This window comes from Danio rerio, chromosome 19, assembly GCF_052040795.2.
Source record: "Danio rerio strain M-AB ecotype USA chromosome 19, GRCz13ab, whole genome shotgun sequence".
Lineage (NCBI taxonomy): Eukaryota > Metazoa > Chordata > Actinopteri > Cypriniformes > Danionidae > Danio > Danio rerio.
Window position 1 is genome coordinate 1,786,445 of NC_141039.2, and position 14,459 is coordinate 1,800,903.

The window sequence follows — 14,459 nt, forward strand, 5'->3', positions numbered from 1 at the left end:
TCCGAGTTCACTTTGTGCATATAAAATATTTAATCATCAGAAGGAAAGCAGTCACACAGATGCGAAACAACACTTGAAAAAAACAACAGAAAGATCGAGAAGCGTGGAGAAACCCTGCCGTCACTGCTGTGGAGAGAATATAGAAGGTTAATACACTGTGATATAATGGAAACATTAACATTAATGGAGACCTACTATGGCTTTTTCAAGATGTAATATAAGCCTATGATGTCCCTAGTGTGTGTAGTTTCAGCTCAAAATACCACACTAACGCCCCATTCACACGGGGCTTCAGCGTCAACGCTTGACTGAAGGCGTGTCTGAAGTTGGGGCTACCGCGATCGTCATAGCAGCGTCAGCCAATGAAATTCAGTCAGCAATAGGCCACTGACTAGCTGGTGTATTTGCATACAGCGATCTGATTGGCTGAAGCTTCTGTCGGCGCTTGAAAAGTTGAGCTAGTCCCAACTTCTGCACCGAGCAACGCCTCTGAATCGGCGCCGACAGATCCACAATGCAGTTCGTCAACGCCTGACGTCACCCATTCATAGTGAATGGGAAGTGTTGATGCAGACGCCCTGTGTGAATGGGGCGTAATAATGTTTTCTAACTCTCTGAAACTGACCCTTTTAGGCTTTGTTCCTAATTGTGGTGTTTTGGTGACTTTCACTTAAAATTCAAATGAGATTTTTCAAAATAGGGCGGGGCTATAAATGCCTGTGTGTCAGCATAGTGGCAGATTCAAAAACAAGACATAAGACAAAACATCATATGCAAATGAGGAAGAAATGGTCACTAGTGGGCGGGGCTTTCCCCCTCTGATGACATCATAGAAAGGGAGAATGTCAATCAAAGTGTTTCTGCAGACTGTTTAATCAAGTCTGATTATAAACAATGGAATTAATACATGTTTACTATTAGAAGCTGGATATTTTCACACACTGCTGACACACAACTGTGTTTAAACCTAAAGTGATTTCTGCATAACAGGTCTCCTTTAAAGCGTGTTAATGCTCACCTTTGCTTTGTTCTGTACTGGTAAATAGAGTTTAAATTCAGCAGGCAGCTCGTCCTCAGAGTACAGCCGGTCTGAGAAATAAACCCTCCTGATGCGACAGTTTGCGTGAATCTGACAAACATCAAGATGAACATCATGACACTGTTAATAATCTGAGTCACTTCTGTTCTTAATAGCAGTGTTTATAATGCAGTAACAGCTGAACTCAGCTCCAGAACAAACCACTTGCCTAATTACCCTAACTTTACCCTAATTACCCTAGTGAAGCCTTTAAATGTCACTTTTATCTGAACACTAGTGTCTTGAAGAATATCACTTCTAATTTTATGTGCTGTGATCATGGCAAAAAGAAAATAAATCAGTTATTAAAACTATTATGATTAGAAATGTGCTGAAGACAATCTTTTTTTTTCATTTTTAAATGTAAACATTTCACAAGAGGGCTAACTTTCAACATATTTTTATGTATTTTCACTATCGTGCAACCACATGACAGGTCTGTGCACACGTACATGCTCACATACAACTCTTTAACTTACATTTATTTACAAATAAAAAATATGCATTTTTAAAATACAAATCTAAAAACAAAAAAACTCTCAAAAAGCACATTTAAACTATACTTGAAATCAAAATTTATGATATTTATATTGCTTATACAAAGCCTTCACATCAAAGGTCCTGAAAGCAAAAAAGTTCAAGGTTCTCTAGGACTGGCCAGCCCAGTCACCAGACATGAACATTATTGAGCATGTCTGGGGTAAGATGAAGGAGGAGGCGTTGAAGATGAACACAAAGAGTCTTGATGAACTCTTGGAGTCCTGCTGAAGGCTTTCTTCTTCATTCCAGATGACTTTATTAAACAGTGGTTTGAGTCATGTCAGAAATGTATGGATGTAGTCCTCCAAGCTCATGATGGAGTCAGACACAATCTTCATTCTGTCTCCACTGCAGCAGGACTTTATATTCTATACTGGACATTATTTCTGTTCAGTGATGACACTTTAGTCTGAGCATAGTCAGACCGCACTGTCCTCATCAAATCAGTCAACATCAAGACATGATCAGATTTTATTGAGCTCAAATAAGTGTAATCTAGAGGCCTTTACCTTTCATATAAGACACTTCTGATAGCAAATCATCAACTTGAAGTCCAGTTATTATTTGCTGTTCCTAAAATATTGGATAGACCACAAGACTTTTGTCAGGTAGTGTGTGCATACACACACGTGTACGGCTAGTTGAGTCCTGGGAAGTTTGTATTTACTAGCAATCAAGTTATAATTCTGATGCCAGGGCAGCAATAACAGGAAAGTTCATCCTAGAACAAAGTGCGTCTAAATGAATGAGGGAAATACGTTGAAACATGTCATTTAATTCAGAGTATCAAAATCTCCTCATTCGCTGACGCAGGACTGTGGCTGGATGTGGTGTGTGGTTTACCTGCACTCGCAGCGTCTCGATGTAGTTGGTGCCGTACGCTCTCCTGGTGAAGTCGGACAGGTTGAACTGGATCTGGTTCCAGCCGTCGTCCAGCCTCATGGGCATGGTGCAGATGAAGGGCTTCACACGCGTGGTGCTCTGATAGTTACTCGCTCGGAAGCGCCGCCGCACGTTCTTATCATCCAGAACCTGAGCACACAAAACAAGCCTTCACCAGCTCATCCATCACACTGAGAAGAGCAGTAATGTTTCTACTGTGACCCGATGGACGTGTCCTAAAAGTTTGTCATGTACTGTAAGCTGAAGCCAAAATTACTCGCCCTCCGGTGAATTTTGTTTTTCCCGAATGATGTTGAACAGATTCGGGAATTTTTCACAGTATTTGCTTTAATATTTTTTCTTCTGGAGAAAGTCTTAATAGCAGTTTTTTTAAACCCATTTAAGGCCAATATTAATAGCCCCCTTAAGCTTTTAATTAAATAAGCTTAATTTAATTTTATATATTTAACTAAAAAAAACAACAACCAACATTTCTAAATGTACAGGTGCATTATAAAACTGTTATACCAAAATCAGGTCAACTCTTTGATTGATGTTAAGTGGTGTGAGGGCGGGATCAACCTGTCAATCATATAAAATCCACCAATGGCAAAATACGACCACCCAAACACGATCAAGCCCCGCCCCAACATCAGTTTTTATATTTGCATCACAACGGTGAAGAAAAGAGCATCGCAACTTCTGTTCTGACAAAAATAAACTAGAAAAGCTCCAAGAGAAACACACATAAACATCTGCCCACCTGAACTTCAAACGTGAAATACTTCTTGAGGTTTTTGATGATCATGACGAGGAAAGGAAGCTTGATGCCGAGGGTTTTCTTGGGGTCTGCCGGACACGTGATGTATGTGGTGCTGTGAAGACGATCAGACACACAGGTCAGTATGTGTGTGTGTGTGTTCAGATCAGACACACAGGTCAGTATGTGTGTGTGTGTGTGTTCAGATCAGATACACAGGTCAGCATCAGCCAGGCAGTGTGTGTGTGTGTGTGTGTGTTTGTGTGTTCAGATCAGATACACAGGTCAGCATCAGCCAGGCAGTGTGTTTGTGTGTGTGTGTGTGTGTGTGTGTGTGTGTGTGTGTGTGTGTGTGTGTGTGTGTGTGTGTGTGTGTGTGTGTGTGTGTGTGTGTGTGTGTGTGTTCAGATCAGATACACAGGTCAGCACCAGCAAGGCTCTGTGTGTGTGTGTGTGTGTGTGTGTGTGTGTGTGTGTGTGTGTGTGTGTGTGTGTGTGTATACCTTGTTCTCATTATGGTTAGTTGCTATGCTTTTGATCACATGTCCCACAAGTATAGCAATACCAGTAATTTTTGACCGTTTGGGGACATTTTTGTGTCCGCATGAGGAAACGGGCGCATAAATCATACAGAATTAAGTATTTTGAAAGTGTAAAAATGCAGATTGTTTCCTGTGAGGGTTTGGTTTAGGGGTAAAAAGAGCGAATGTAAAGTCTGTTTAGTAGAAACAGTATTATGCCTATGGGACGTCCCCATAAAGATACTTGATCTATGTGTTCAGATCAGACAGACACACACTCACCTCACGTTGGTTCCCTCCACCTCCAGCACCAGAGACTGGATGTCATTGTCTGTGATGCGCTTTATGTGTCCGTTTCTGACCTGCAGGAACATGAGCATCTCAATTATAGATTTTTGTTTGAATAAATTAAATTAAAATCTATATAAAATGTTATAATCCATGCATGAATCAAAGGCAAAAGGTGATTTACCATACATTTCTGGAATTCATAATCAGAAGACTCCCACTAAAGTAATGTAATTTTGTGCAATAATATTTATAATAGCAAAAATCTGATTTAAACACTGAATGATCACAGTTTGGCTCCGAAATCCTCATTCATTATAATCTGAAATATTTCAATCGTTTAAACATAACCAAATTTAGTATGATCACTTTTATTCTTATATATCTAATTCAGTCAGAATGTGTATGTTCTGATATATTCTAATTAGTATGTCAGAATAAGTGTGTTTTCATTTTTAGATAAATGTTTAACTGAGTATAAAACACATTTTATTTTTTATAAAAGTCAGTAAACACTTCCTTTGTAATATGCTATTTGAATTTTATTTTAATATGATTATTTGAAATCACTTATCACAAAAAATGGACATAGCACTATATTTCAAATAGGAATTATAGCATTTTAAATAAATGATTATAGAAATATTTCTTTTTTAACTTGTACCCTTTGATTTTTTAATTTTTAAATATTTCCCAAATGATGATTAACAGAGCAGAGAAATTTTCACAGTATGTCTGATAATATTTTTTCTTCTGGAAAAAGTCTTATTTGTTTTATTTCGGCTAAATTAAAAGCAGTTTTTAATTTTTTAAAAACCAATTTAAGATCATAATTATTAGCCTTTTTAAGGTATATTTTTTGATAGTCTACAGAACAAACCATCATTATACAATAACTTATCTAATTACCCTAGTGAAGCCTTTAAATGTCACTTTAACCTTTATAGAAGTGTCTTGAAGAATATCTAGTCTGATATTATGTGCTGTCATCATGACAAAGATAAAATAAATCAGTTATTAGAGATGAGCTATTAACACTATTATGATTAGAAATGTGTTAAAAAAAATCTGCTCTCCGTTAAACAGAATAATTCAGGGGGGATAATAATTCCGACTTCAACCGTGTATATATAAATTCCATATAAATATATAAATTAATTTAATTTTAACTATTAAAACAGTAAAATGGTCTCAGTAAAACTTCACATAAACGTTTCATTAGCCAACATTAATTAATTCATTCATTATTTAATTATGTAACATTAACAGTGACGTATATCAAGCACTACACGGCCTCAGGTATTAATATTAGATCACCGAATGATTATAGCACTCATATAATACGATACACATTTATCAATTAACATGCTTACCATAATAGTGTCATACAGAAATGTCCAAAAACCCTTAAGTTACCATGGTAATACCACAGTACTTTTAGCAGTGATGTTATAATGCCATTGAGACTTCACTCACAGATATACTGTAACGTTAGACTTGAGGTAAACAATGACTATACAGTTAACGTTAACCCAAATCTGTCATTAGTGCAGGTTCGCTGTTTATTAGCAGCACCTGAGCTGCTTCAGTCAGCCAAGCATCATCATCAGCTCACCTTCTTGTCCCATATCTGCAGGGGTTTGCTGCCGATACTGTAGAGGATGGACAGAAATCCGCTCTGGAATGTATTTTTGAACATAATCCTGCGTCTGCTTTAACATCAGATCACACCATGTACTGTTTACTCGGCTCTGAACGCGTCCGGCTGGATCGCTCGCCTGCAGATCTCGGGTTCCGCCTGACGAACGCTAAACAAATCCACACATCAGACAGTCGTCGTGAGTTAGACTAAAGTGCGTGATATTGAGTTAAATGTGTCGTCTGATGTGATGAATCCTCAGCGGCGACACCGAGCAGGATTTTCCGAGTTTATTTGGGAGTTGCTAAGAGACGTGACGTCGGCTGGTTGTCACGTCGGACCCTTTAATGTTGACACGTCTGTTGCTATAGATACAGTGACCCCGTTAGCATGGCAAGTCTTATTAAAATGTAAAAGTCGTATATCTATGCTATTAAGTGCTTATTATTTAGGGATTAACCTTAGAACAAGTTTAAAATACATTGGTACTTATTCACTGGATACTAGATGCTCCAATTATAAGATACTGATATCCATTGATTAAATATTGATTTCACCTATTTATTACTTACGTTAGTGTTTATTCAGACCGGATTTATTAGGTACGGGTTTAATTAAAATGTTAACGTCCTTATTCTATTAAGTTCAGTAAAACATTGTCATTTAGAACATTTTTCCACCCCAGAAATGTAAATTAGGTCAGAATCAGAAATATTTTCATTTATTGTGATTGAAATTTAGAATTATTCAATCAAATATTGAATTTGTAGCTATAATATACTGTATATTGAATGAGTTTAAAAGCATAGCACCTTTTTGTGTTATTTTATGCACAAATTGCTCTAAAAATACCATTTATTTATTATAAAAGATCAGAGAAACATAATTTTATATAAAATAGTCATTACTACTACTACTACTAATAATAATAATGATATTAAATGATACAATGTTGCATGGAAAAGGTTCATTATAACACAACCACAAACTTAAATATACTTTAAAATGCATTTTATTTGATTTAAAATAACCTTTCTGACTATATATAACGAAGATGACCATGAAATTTTCATATTACCAAGACAGATCTCTTCTCTGATTGGTGCTTATTAGTATGAGGGCGGAATCAACCTGTCAATTAAGAGATCCACCATCGAATCAACTACACAGACAAAATCAAGCCCCGCCCACAGCAGAAAAAAAGTTTTAAAGGGCCCATGAAATTAAAATAAAGATTTTAAATGTTAGTATCAGTGTATATAATACTAATAACACAAACATTCAAAGATTGCAGTTGGTCACTTCCCGCTTAAATGGATCAACAATTTTTTTCATACTTCAGTTTCTCATCAAATGTACTGACCAATCAAATGCTCTCTAGCATCTAACATAACACGCCCCCTTCTTCTCATTTGCTTTTCATTTGAAGTGCTTGATCTAAAACACTCTCATTGGCAGAGCTGTAATACAAACAAATGCTATTGGCTGTTTTTTAAAGGGGAGGAGCTAAACTATGTCCCGTCCTCTCTTCATGTTTCAGTTGAGATTACGTCAAACATCATATTAAAAATGCACATTTGAAAGCCATTAACCATCAAGATGCAGCACATCTCTTCTCTGATTGGCGCTTACTAGTATGAGGGCGGAATCAACCTGTCAATCACGTGATCCAACAATTGCAAAGCATCCAATCAAGTCCACATAGACAAAATCAAGCCCCGCCCACAGTAAAAAAAAAACATTGCAACTTATAATACAAACATTCAAAGATTGCAGTTTGTCACTTCCCAACTAAATGGATCAACGATTTTTTTCTTGTCGCTTCATTCTTTAGTTTCTTATCAAATCTACTGACCAATCAAATGCTCTCTGGTGTCTGATATGCCCCGCCCCCTTCATCTTGTTTGCTTTTCTTTTGATGTGCTTGATCTAAACCCCTCTCACTGGCAGAGCTGCGATAAAAAAACAAAATGCTATTGGCTGTTTTTAAAGGGGGAGGAGCCACCATTATCCAATCAAGTACACGTAGACAAAATCAAGCTCCGCCCACAATAAAAAGGGCTGTCACAACTTTTATTTCATGCAGAGTTTTAATATGTAAATGGAATCACACACTTGCAAGGCAGAGAGAAGCATTAGTTCCACCGAAGCCGAATGAGTTTGTGAGGGCGATTCTCCGTCCGCTGGTTCTCCACTCCTGCGCCGCACAGGGCACGTAATTGAGGTTAAACTCTGGTTCTGTGCGGTCCAGATTGAGCGTCGGCGGCAGAATGGCATGATGGCAGGCGAGGGCGGTGAATGCAGTCTCCAGCGCGCCTGCCGCCCCCAGCAGATGACCAGTTGCTCCTTTAGTGGACGACACAGCCAGAGAAAACACACTGGGCTCAAACAGCCTCTTGATGGCGGCGTTCTCTGCAGCGTCTCCTAGTGGTGTGGAAGTGGCGTGAGCGTTGATGTACGACACGTCTGAAGGGCTTAATCCTGCGTTGCGGAGAGCGGCAGACATACACCTGAAAACACAGAAGAAGATCAGCAGGATTTAAGATCAACACTGGAGGAAACTGTTGTGGCCGTAGAAAACTAGACGCTACAAATAAAACTTTAATTTTTTAAAGCGGTTACCGAAATGCGCCGTCTCCATCCGCAGTGGGTGCAGTGATGTGGCTGGCATCTCCAGAGAGACCGTAACCCATGACCTCAGCATAGACCCGCGCTCCTCTCCGCTGCGCACGACTGAACTCCTCCAGAACCAGCACCGCCGCTCCTTCTCCCATCACAAACCCTTCTCTGTCCGGGTGAAACGGTCTCGAGGACAGCCTGGGCTCATGGTTCCAGCTAGAGCCAATGCATTCATCAAATTAACATCTGGAGGTGCCACATTTTTTTTTATTAGACAGTAGTTTTGTCATACTACTAGAATTTAATCGGAACTAAGTTTTAAAAACGTAAATTTCCCGCTAACATTTTAGCAAGTAAAGGTCCAGTGTAGTGCTTTGAAATGTGCATTTTTATTCGATGTTTATTCGACGTAATCCAAACTGAAACATGAAGAGAGTGTGGGTTATAGTGTAGCTCCTCCTCTTTAAAAAAAACTGCCAATAGCGTTTTGTTTTAGGAGTGGTTGAGCTGAAGCACATCAAACGAAAAGCGTCTTGTAGGGGGCGGGGCTTGTCAGAAACTAGAAAGCATTTGATTGGTCAAAAGATTTGAGTATGAGGTGACGAACATATGACCAGGGCCAGACACAATCTGCAGACTTTTTTTCTTTTGCTATTTCTGCATAGAATTTTGTTTAAAAAAAAACAAAAAATAAAACAAAGATATGATGCAGAATGATTATGATCAGCTAAAAACCTAGAAACCTAAAAACCTGACACACAAAAATGTTAAAATAACACATAAAAATAGTTGTTTATTTATTTGCGTATTTATTTATTTATTGTTATTTTTATGCTAAATATTATTTATTTATTTACTCATTTATTTATTTGCATATTTATTTATTTCTAGTTATTTTTATGCAGGAATTTATGCATTGATTTGCACATTTATTTATTTGCGCATTTCTTCATTTATTGTTACATTTATGCATGAATTTATGCATTTATTTATTTGCGTATTTATTTATTGTTATATTTATGCAGGAATTTATGCATTTATTTACTCATTTGTTTATTTATTTGCCTATTTATTTATTTATCATTATATTTATGCAGGAATTTATGCATTTATTTACTCATTTATTCATTTGCGTATTTGTTTATTTATTTATTGATAAATTAATGAAGGAAATTACGCATTTATTTATTCATTTATTTATTTGTGTATTTATTAATTATTATATTTATGCAGAAACTTGTGCATTCATTTACTCATTTATTTGCTTATTTGCGTATTTATTTGTCTATAGTTATATTTATGTATAAATGTATACATTTATTTACTCATTTATTTATTTGCGTATTTGTTTATTTATTTATTGTTATATTTCTGCAGAAATTAATTTAGTTACTCATTTATTTATTTTGCATATTTATTTATCTATTTATTTATTGTTTCATTTATGCAGAAATGTATGCATTTATTTACTTATTTAAATATTGATGTATTTATTTATTGTTATATTTAAGCAAGAATTTTTGCAAAGGTCCCGTGTTTTGTTTTAGGAGTGGTTGAGCTGAAGCAACTTGAAGCGGGCGGGGCTTGTCAGACACTAGAAAGCATTTGATTGGTCAAAAGATTTGAGTATGAGGTGACGAACATATGCCCAGGGCCAGACACAATCTGCAGACTTTTTTTCTTTTGCTATTTCTGCATAGAATTTTGTAAAAAAAAAAAAAATAATAAAATAAAACAAAGATTTTATGCGGAATGATTTTGATAGTGTAGGAGCTAAAAACCTGACACACACAATTTAAAATAACACATAAAAATAGTTGTTTATTTATTTGCGTATTTATTTATTTATTGTTAATTTTATGCAAAATATTATTTATTTATTTACTCATTTATTTATTTGCATATTAATTTATTTCTAGTTATATTTATGCAGGAATGTATGCATCGATTTACTCATTTATTTATTTGTACATTTATTTATTTATTGTTACATTTATGCATGAATTTATGCATTTATTTATTTGCGTATTTATTTATTTATTTATTGTTATATTTATGCATGAATTTATGCATTTATTTATTTGCGTATTTATTTATTTATTGTTATATTTATGCAGGAACTTATTCATTTATTTACTCATTTATTTATTTATTTGCGTATTTATTTATTCATTTATTGTTGCATTCATGCAGAAATGTATGCATTTATTTACTTATTTATTTGCCTATTTATTTATTTATCATTATATTTATGCTGGAACTTATGCATTTATTTACTCATTTATTCATTTGCGTATTTGTTTATTTATTTATTTGTTAAATTTATGAAGAAATTAATGAAATTATGCATTTATTTATTCATTTGCGTATTTGTTTATTTATTTGTTTGTTAAATTTATGAAGAAATTAATGAAATTATGCATTTATTTATTCATTTATTCATTTGCGTATTTGTTTATTTATTTATTTGTTAAATTTATGAAGAAATTAATGAAATTATGCATTTATTTATTCATTTATGTATTTATTTATTATTATATATATGCAGAAACTTGTGCATTCATTTACTCATTTATTTGTTTATTTGCGTATTTGTTTATTAATTAATTTATTTATTTACTGTTTTATTTATGCAGAAATTACGTTTTTTTAAATTACCAAAATTCCAGTATGGTGACAACACTAATAGACAGTGCTTTTTTACTGAACATACCAAAATCATGACCTAAATCAGTATCGTTGCACCCCTAATTATACTTGCCTAGTGCTTAAAGCCCGAGCACGAGCAAACCCAGCGATGGAGAGTGGACCAATACAGGCCTCCGTCCCGCCGGCGAGCATCACCTCAGCATCACCGTGAGAAATAAACCGTGCAGCATCACCGACAGCATGAGCTCCTGTGGTGCAGGCGGTGGACACGGCATGATTGGGCCCCTTCAGTTTGTGTTTGATGCTGATGTGTCCTGCTGCCATGTTCACCAGTATGCGCGGCACAAAAAACGGGCTGACTTTGCTGTATCCGCGAGTCTGAAAGGCGGAGGCGGTGTTATAAATCTCCTCCAGGGGGACCATACCCATCCCGACTGCAACCCCGGTGCTTTCTTGCTCCTCAGGGCTTCTGGGATACCACCCGCAGTCATTTAGAGCCAGATTAGCAGCTCCGATAGCCATCACTGTAGCCTGGGACATGCTGTTGATTTCCGCTTTGGATGCGAATGATTCTTGGGTGAAATCTCCAGGCTTTCCTCCTCTCGGGACGCGAGCTGCTACTTTACACGGGACGCTTTTATACTCCTCTCCGTTTAAAGCAACCAGTCCGCTTTCTCCACCAATCAGACGCTGCCATGGAAGAGCACTTCCTGTCCCGAGGGGACACACGAGGCCGATGCCGGTGATCACCACACGTCTGGGACTGGAGTGTTTTCTTGCTGAGCAGATCTTGATGATGTTGGATTGAGATATGGAGGAGAGGGATAGAAAATACCTCCTCTGAAAGCATCTCAGAGACATCCTGAGGAACGAATGCTGAGGCTACATCAGATATTCACTGCAAGAACAAGAAGATGAAATTCATGCGTCATATTAATAAAGTTGCATGATAATTTGTCGATTTAAACCCCAATTTGATCTTGCTTATATCCAGGGCCAGACAGAATCTGCAGACTTTTAAGACTTTTTTTTAATCTGTGGATTTATTTAGAATGATTGTGGGAGTCTTGGAGAAAACCTGATACATACATGTTTGGGGGCGGCACGGTGGCTCAGTGGGTAGCACTGTCACCTCAAAGTAAGCAGGTCACTGGTTCGAGCCTCAGCTGGGCCAGTTGGCATTTCAGTGTGGAGGTGTCCCCCACAGGATAAGTTGGCGGTTCATTCCGCTGTGGTGACCCCAGATTAATAAAGGGACTAAGCCGAAAAGAAAATGAATGAATGTGTGTGTGTGTGTGTGTGTGTGTGTGTGTGTGTGTGTGTGTGTGTGTGTGTGTGTGTGTGTGTGTGTGTGATTGAGTGTGTATGAGTGTTTGCGAGTACTGGGTTGCGGCTGGAAGGGCATCTACTGTGTAAAACATATGCTAGAACAGTTGGCAGTTCATTCCACTGTGGCGACTCCTGATAAATAAAAGGACTCAGCCAAAGGAAAATGAATGAATCTCTTGTTTAATAAACAAAGCTAAAGCAGTACCCTCATATAATAAATTAGACAACTAAAATGCAGAAAATTCAATAATATTACTGAAAAAGGGCGAGGCAGTGGCGCAGTAGGTAGTGTTGTCGCCTCACAGCAAGAAGGTCGCTGAGTCACTACTTCGAACCTCGGCTCAGTTGGCGTTTCTGTGTGGAGTTTGCATGTTCTCCCTGCCTTCGCGTGGGTTTCCTCCAGTGCTCCGGTTTCCCCCACGGTCCAAAGACATGCAGTACAGGTGAATTGGGTAGGCTAAATTGTCCGTTGTGTGTGTGGATGTTTCCCAGAGATGGGTTGCTGCTGGAAGGGCATCCGCTGCGTAAAACATATGCTAGAACAGTTGGCAGTTCATTCCACTGTGGCGACCCTTGATAAATAAAAGGACTCAGCCAAAGGAAAATGAATGAATGAATCTCTTGTTTAATAAACAAAGCTAAAGCAGAACCCTCATATAATAGACAACTAAAGTTCAATAATATTACTGAAAAATAAAAATTAAACTGATTCAATATATATCGAGACACAATTGCATCAATATATTTAGTGATGTGCTTAAAATTTGTGGAAGTCTGCAGATTTCTGAGGGGACATTTTATGTGGTCACACTTATACCCATTGAGGTAAAGTTGGTTTTATATTAACACATCAAATCTGACTTTCTCCTTAACAATATAATTTCAGAAAAGTCTCATTTGCAAATATTATCACCCAATGACTATCAAAGTACAACATTGTTCACTTCACATTGCTGTTTTTACATTTAGAGGCAATATTCAAAGTAGCATGGGAAACACTAAACAATACCCTGCTGAAAAATCCCGCTTTAACCAGCTTAGGCTGGTTGGCTGGTTTTAGCTGGTCGACCAGCCTGGTTTTAGAGGGGTTTTGGCCATTTTCACCCTGGTCTTAGCTGGTCAGGCTAAAAAATCACCAGCCAAATCCAGCTTGATCAGCCTGGTTTAAGCTGGATATAGCTGGTTTTGGCTGGACTCCCAGCTTGGCTAGGCTGGCCAAGCTGGTTTTAGCTGGTCATCTCCCAGCCTGACCAGCTAAGACCAGGCTGGAAATGGCTGGAAACCAGCCTGGAAGTGGCCAAAACCCCTCTAAAACCAGGCTGGTCGACCAGCTAAAACCAGCCAACCAGCCTAGGCTGGTTTAAGCTGGATTTTTCAACAGGGATAGAGACAGTGTCACAAGAAAAATAATTAAAAATAAATTTTAACAAGTGTGTAAATATAAAACCAACTTTACGTCAATCTAAATAAATAAATAAGTTATGAGTAGATGCTTTTTAAATTAAATTAATTTAATATTTATATTATGCTGTAAGCATGTCACACATTGTTGTCTCACATTGTCACTGAAAATGTCAACTACCCACATATATTTAAAAAAAACTATAACTTACATTATACTGAATTATATATATAATATTCTAATATTTTATTTTACAACAAACATTAAAGAAAATTAATAATAACCTTCAATGATTTCACATTATTAAGCTCAATTTGATTAGTAACGCTACTGTGCGCTGAATATAACCATTCAATAGTTAACGTAACGTTATATCTACTTAACAAGTCTACATGCTTCATTTACTACCGGTCATCAAAATACGTACTGTTATTCATGGCTCCAGCAGTGGCTAAAGTAAACAGACCAACCAGTCAGATACACAGGAGAGAGACAGACTAACTTCCGGTTTAATGTAGTTTCAATAATAAAAGTCTCTACACTTCGTGCTAAAAGTCTCTAAAACAAACAAAGTTTAGGTTTTATTTTTCCAAGCTAAAATAACCACCAGAAAACGTTTCCGATCTTATGTTAGGATTTATACTTATCGCAAATGCCCTCAAACACAAACTAAAGCGAAAATGACCAACACAAGCTCTGAAATTCTTTTTAATTATTTAGTTTTTATCTTGTTGTAGTGATGATTTTGTAAC

General features: G+C 36.8%; 2 protein-coding genes across 7 annotated transcripts; both read right to left on the bottom strand.

Annotated features, from left to right (window-relative positions):
- Positions 1–6: 6 nt before the first annotated feature.
- On the bottom strand, positions 7–5,822 carry cfap20 (cilia and flagella associated protein 20). Of its 5 annotated transcripts, none has more exons than XR_015515804.2 (6): positions 5,685–5,822; positions 4,064–4,143; positions 3,264–3,375; positions 2,462–2,650; positions 594–1,129; positions 7–267 (listed from the first exon to the last, which is right to left on the bottom strand). XR_015515804.2 is itself a non-coding variant. In XM_087294122.2 (6 exons), exons 1-6 carry the CDS (start codon positions 5,766–5,768, stop codon positions 121–123), a joined length of 582 nt encoding a protein of 193 aa, XP_087150248.1. In that variant the 5' UTR covers positions 5,769–5,822; the 3' UTR covers positions 7–120. The 5 variants fall into 5 exon arrangements, 4 of the variants coding, with proteins under 4 accessions (XP_087150248.1, XP_088507477.1, NP_957105.1 ...); XM_087294122.2 differs by having other exon boundaries at positions 7–126; positions 1,019–1,129; XM_088651351.1 differs by having other exon boundaries at positions 7–717; positions 954–1,129.
- An 880-nt stretch (positions 5,823–6,702) lies between these two features.
- On the bottom strand, positions 6,703–14,206 carry oxsm (3-oxoacyl-ACP synthase, mitochondrial). 2 transcript variants are annotated; one of them, XM_087295200.2, is made up of 5 exons: positions 14,135–14,206; positions 12,604–12,825; positions 11,089–11,874; positions 8,331–8,543; positions 6,703–8,218 (listed from the first exon to the last, which is right to left on the bottom strand). In XM_087295200.2, the coding sequence occupies exons 3-5, from the start codon at positions 11,835–11,837 to the stop codon at positions 7,816–7,818; spliced, it is 1,365 nt and encodes a 454-aa protein (XP_087151326.2). In that variant the 5' UTR covers positions 11,838–11,874; positions 12,604–12,825; positions 14,135–14,206; the 3' UTR covers positions 6,703–7,815. The 2 variants fall into 2 exon arrangements, with proteins under 2 accessions (XP_087151326.2, XP_087151325.2); XM_087295199.2 differs by lacking the exon at positions 12,604–12,825.
- Positions 14,207–14,459: the final 253 nt, after the last annotated feature.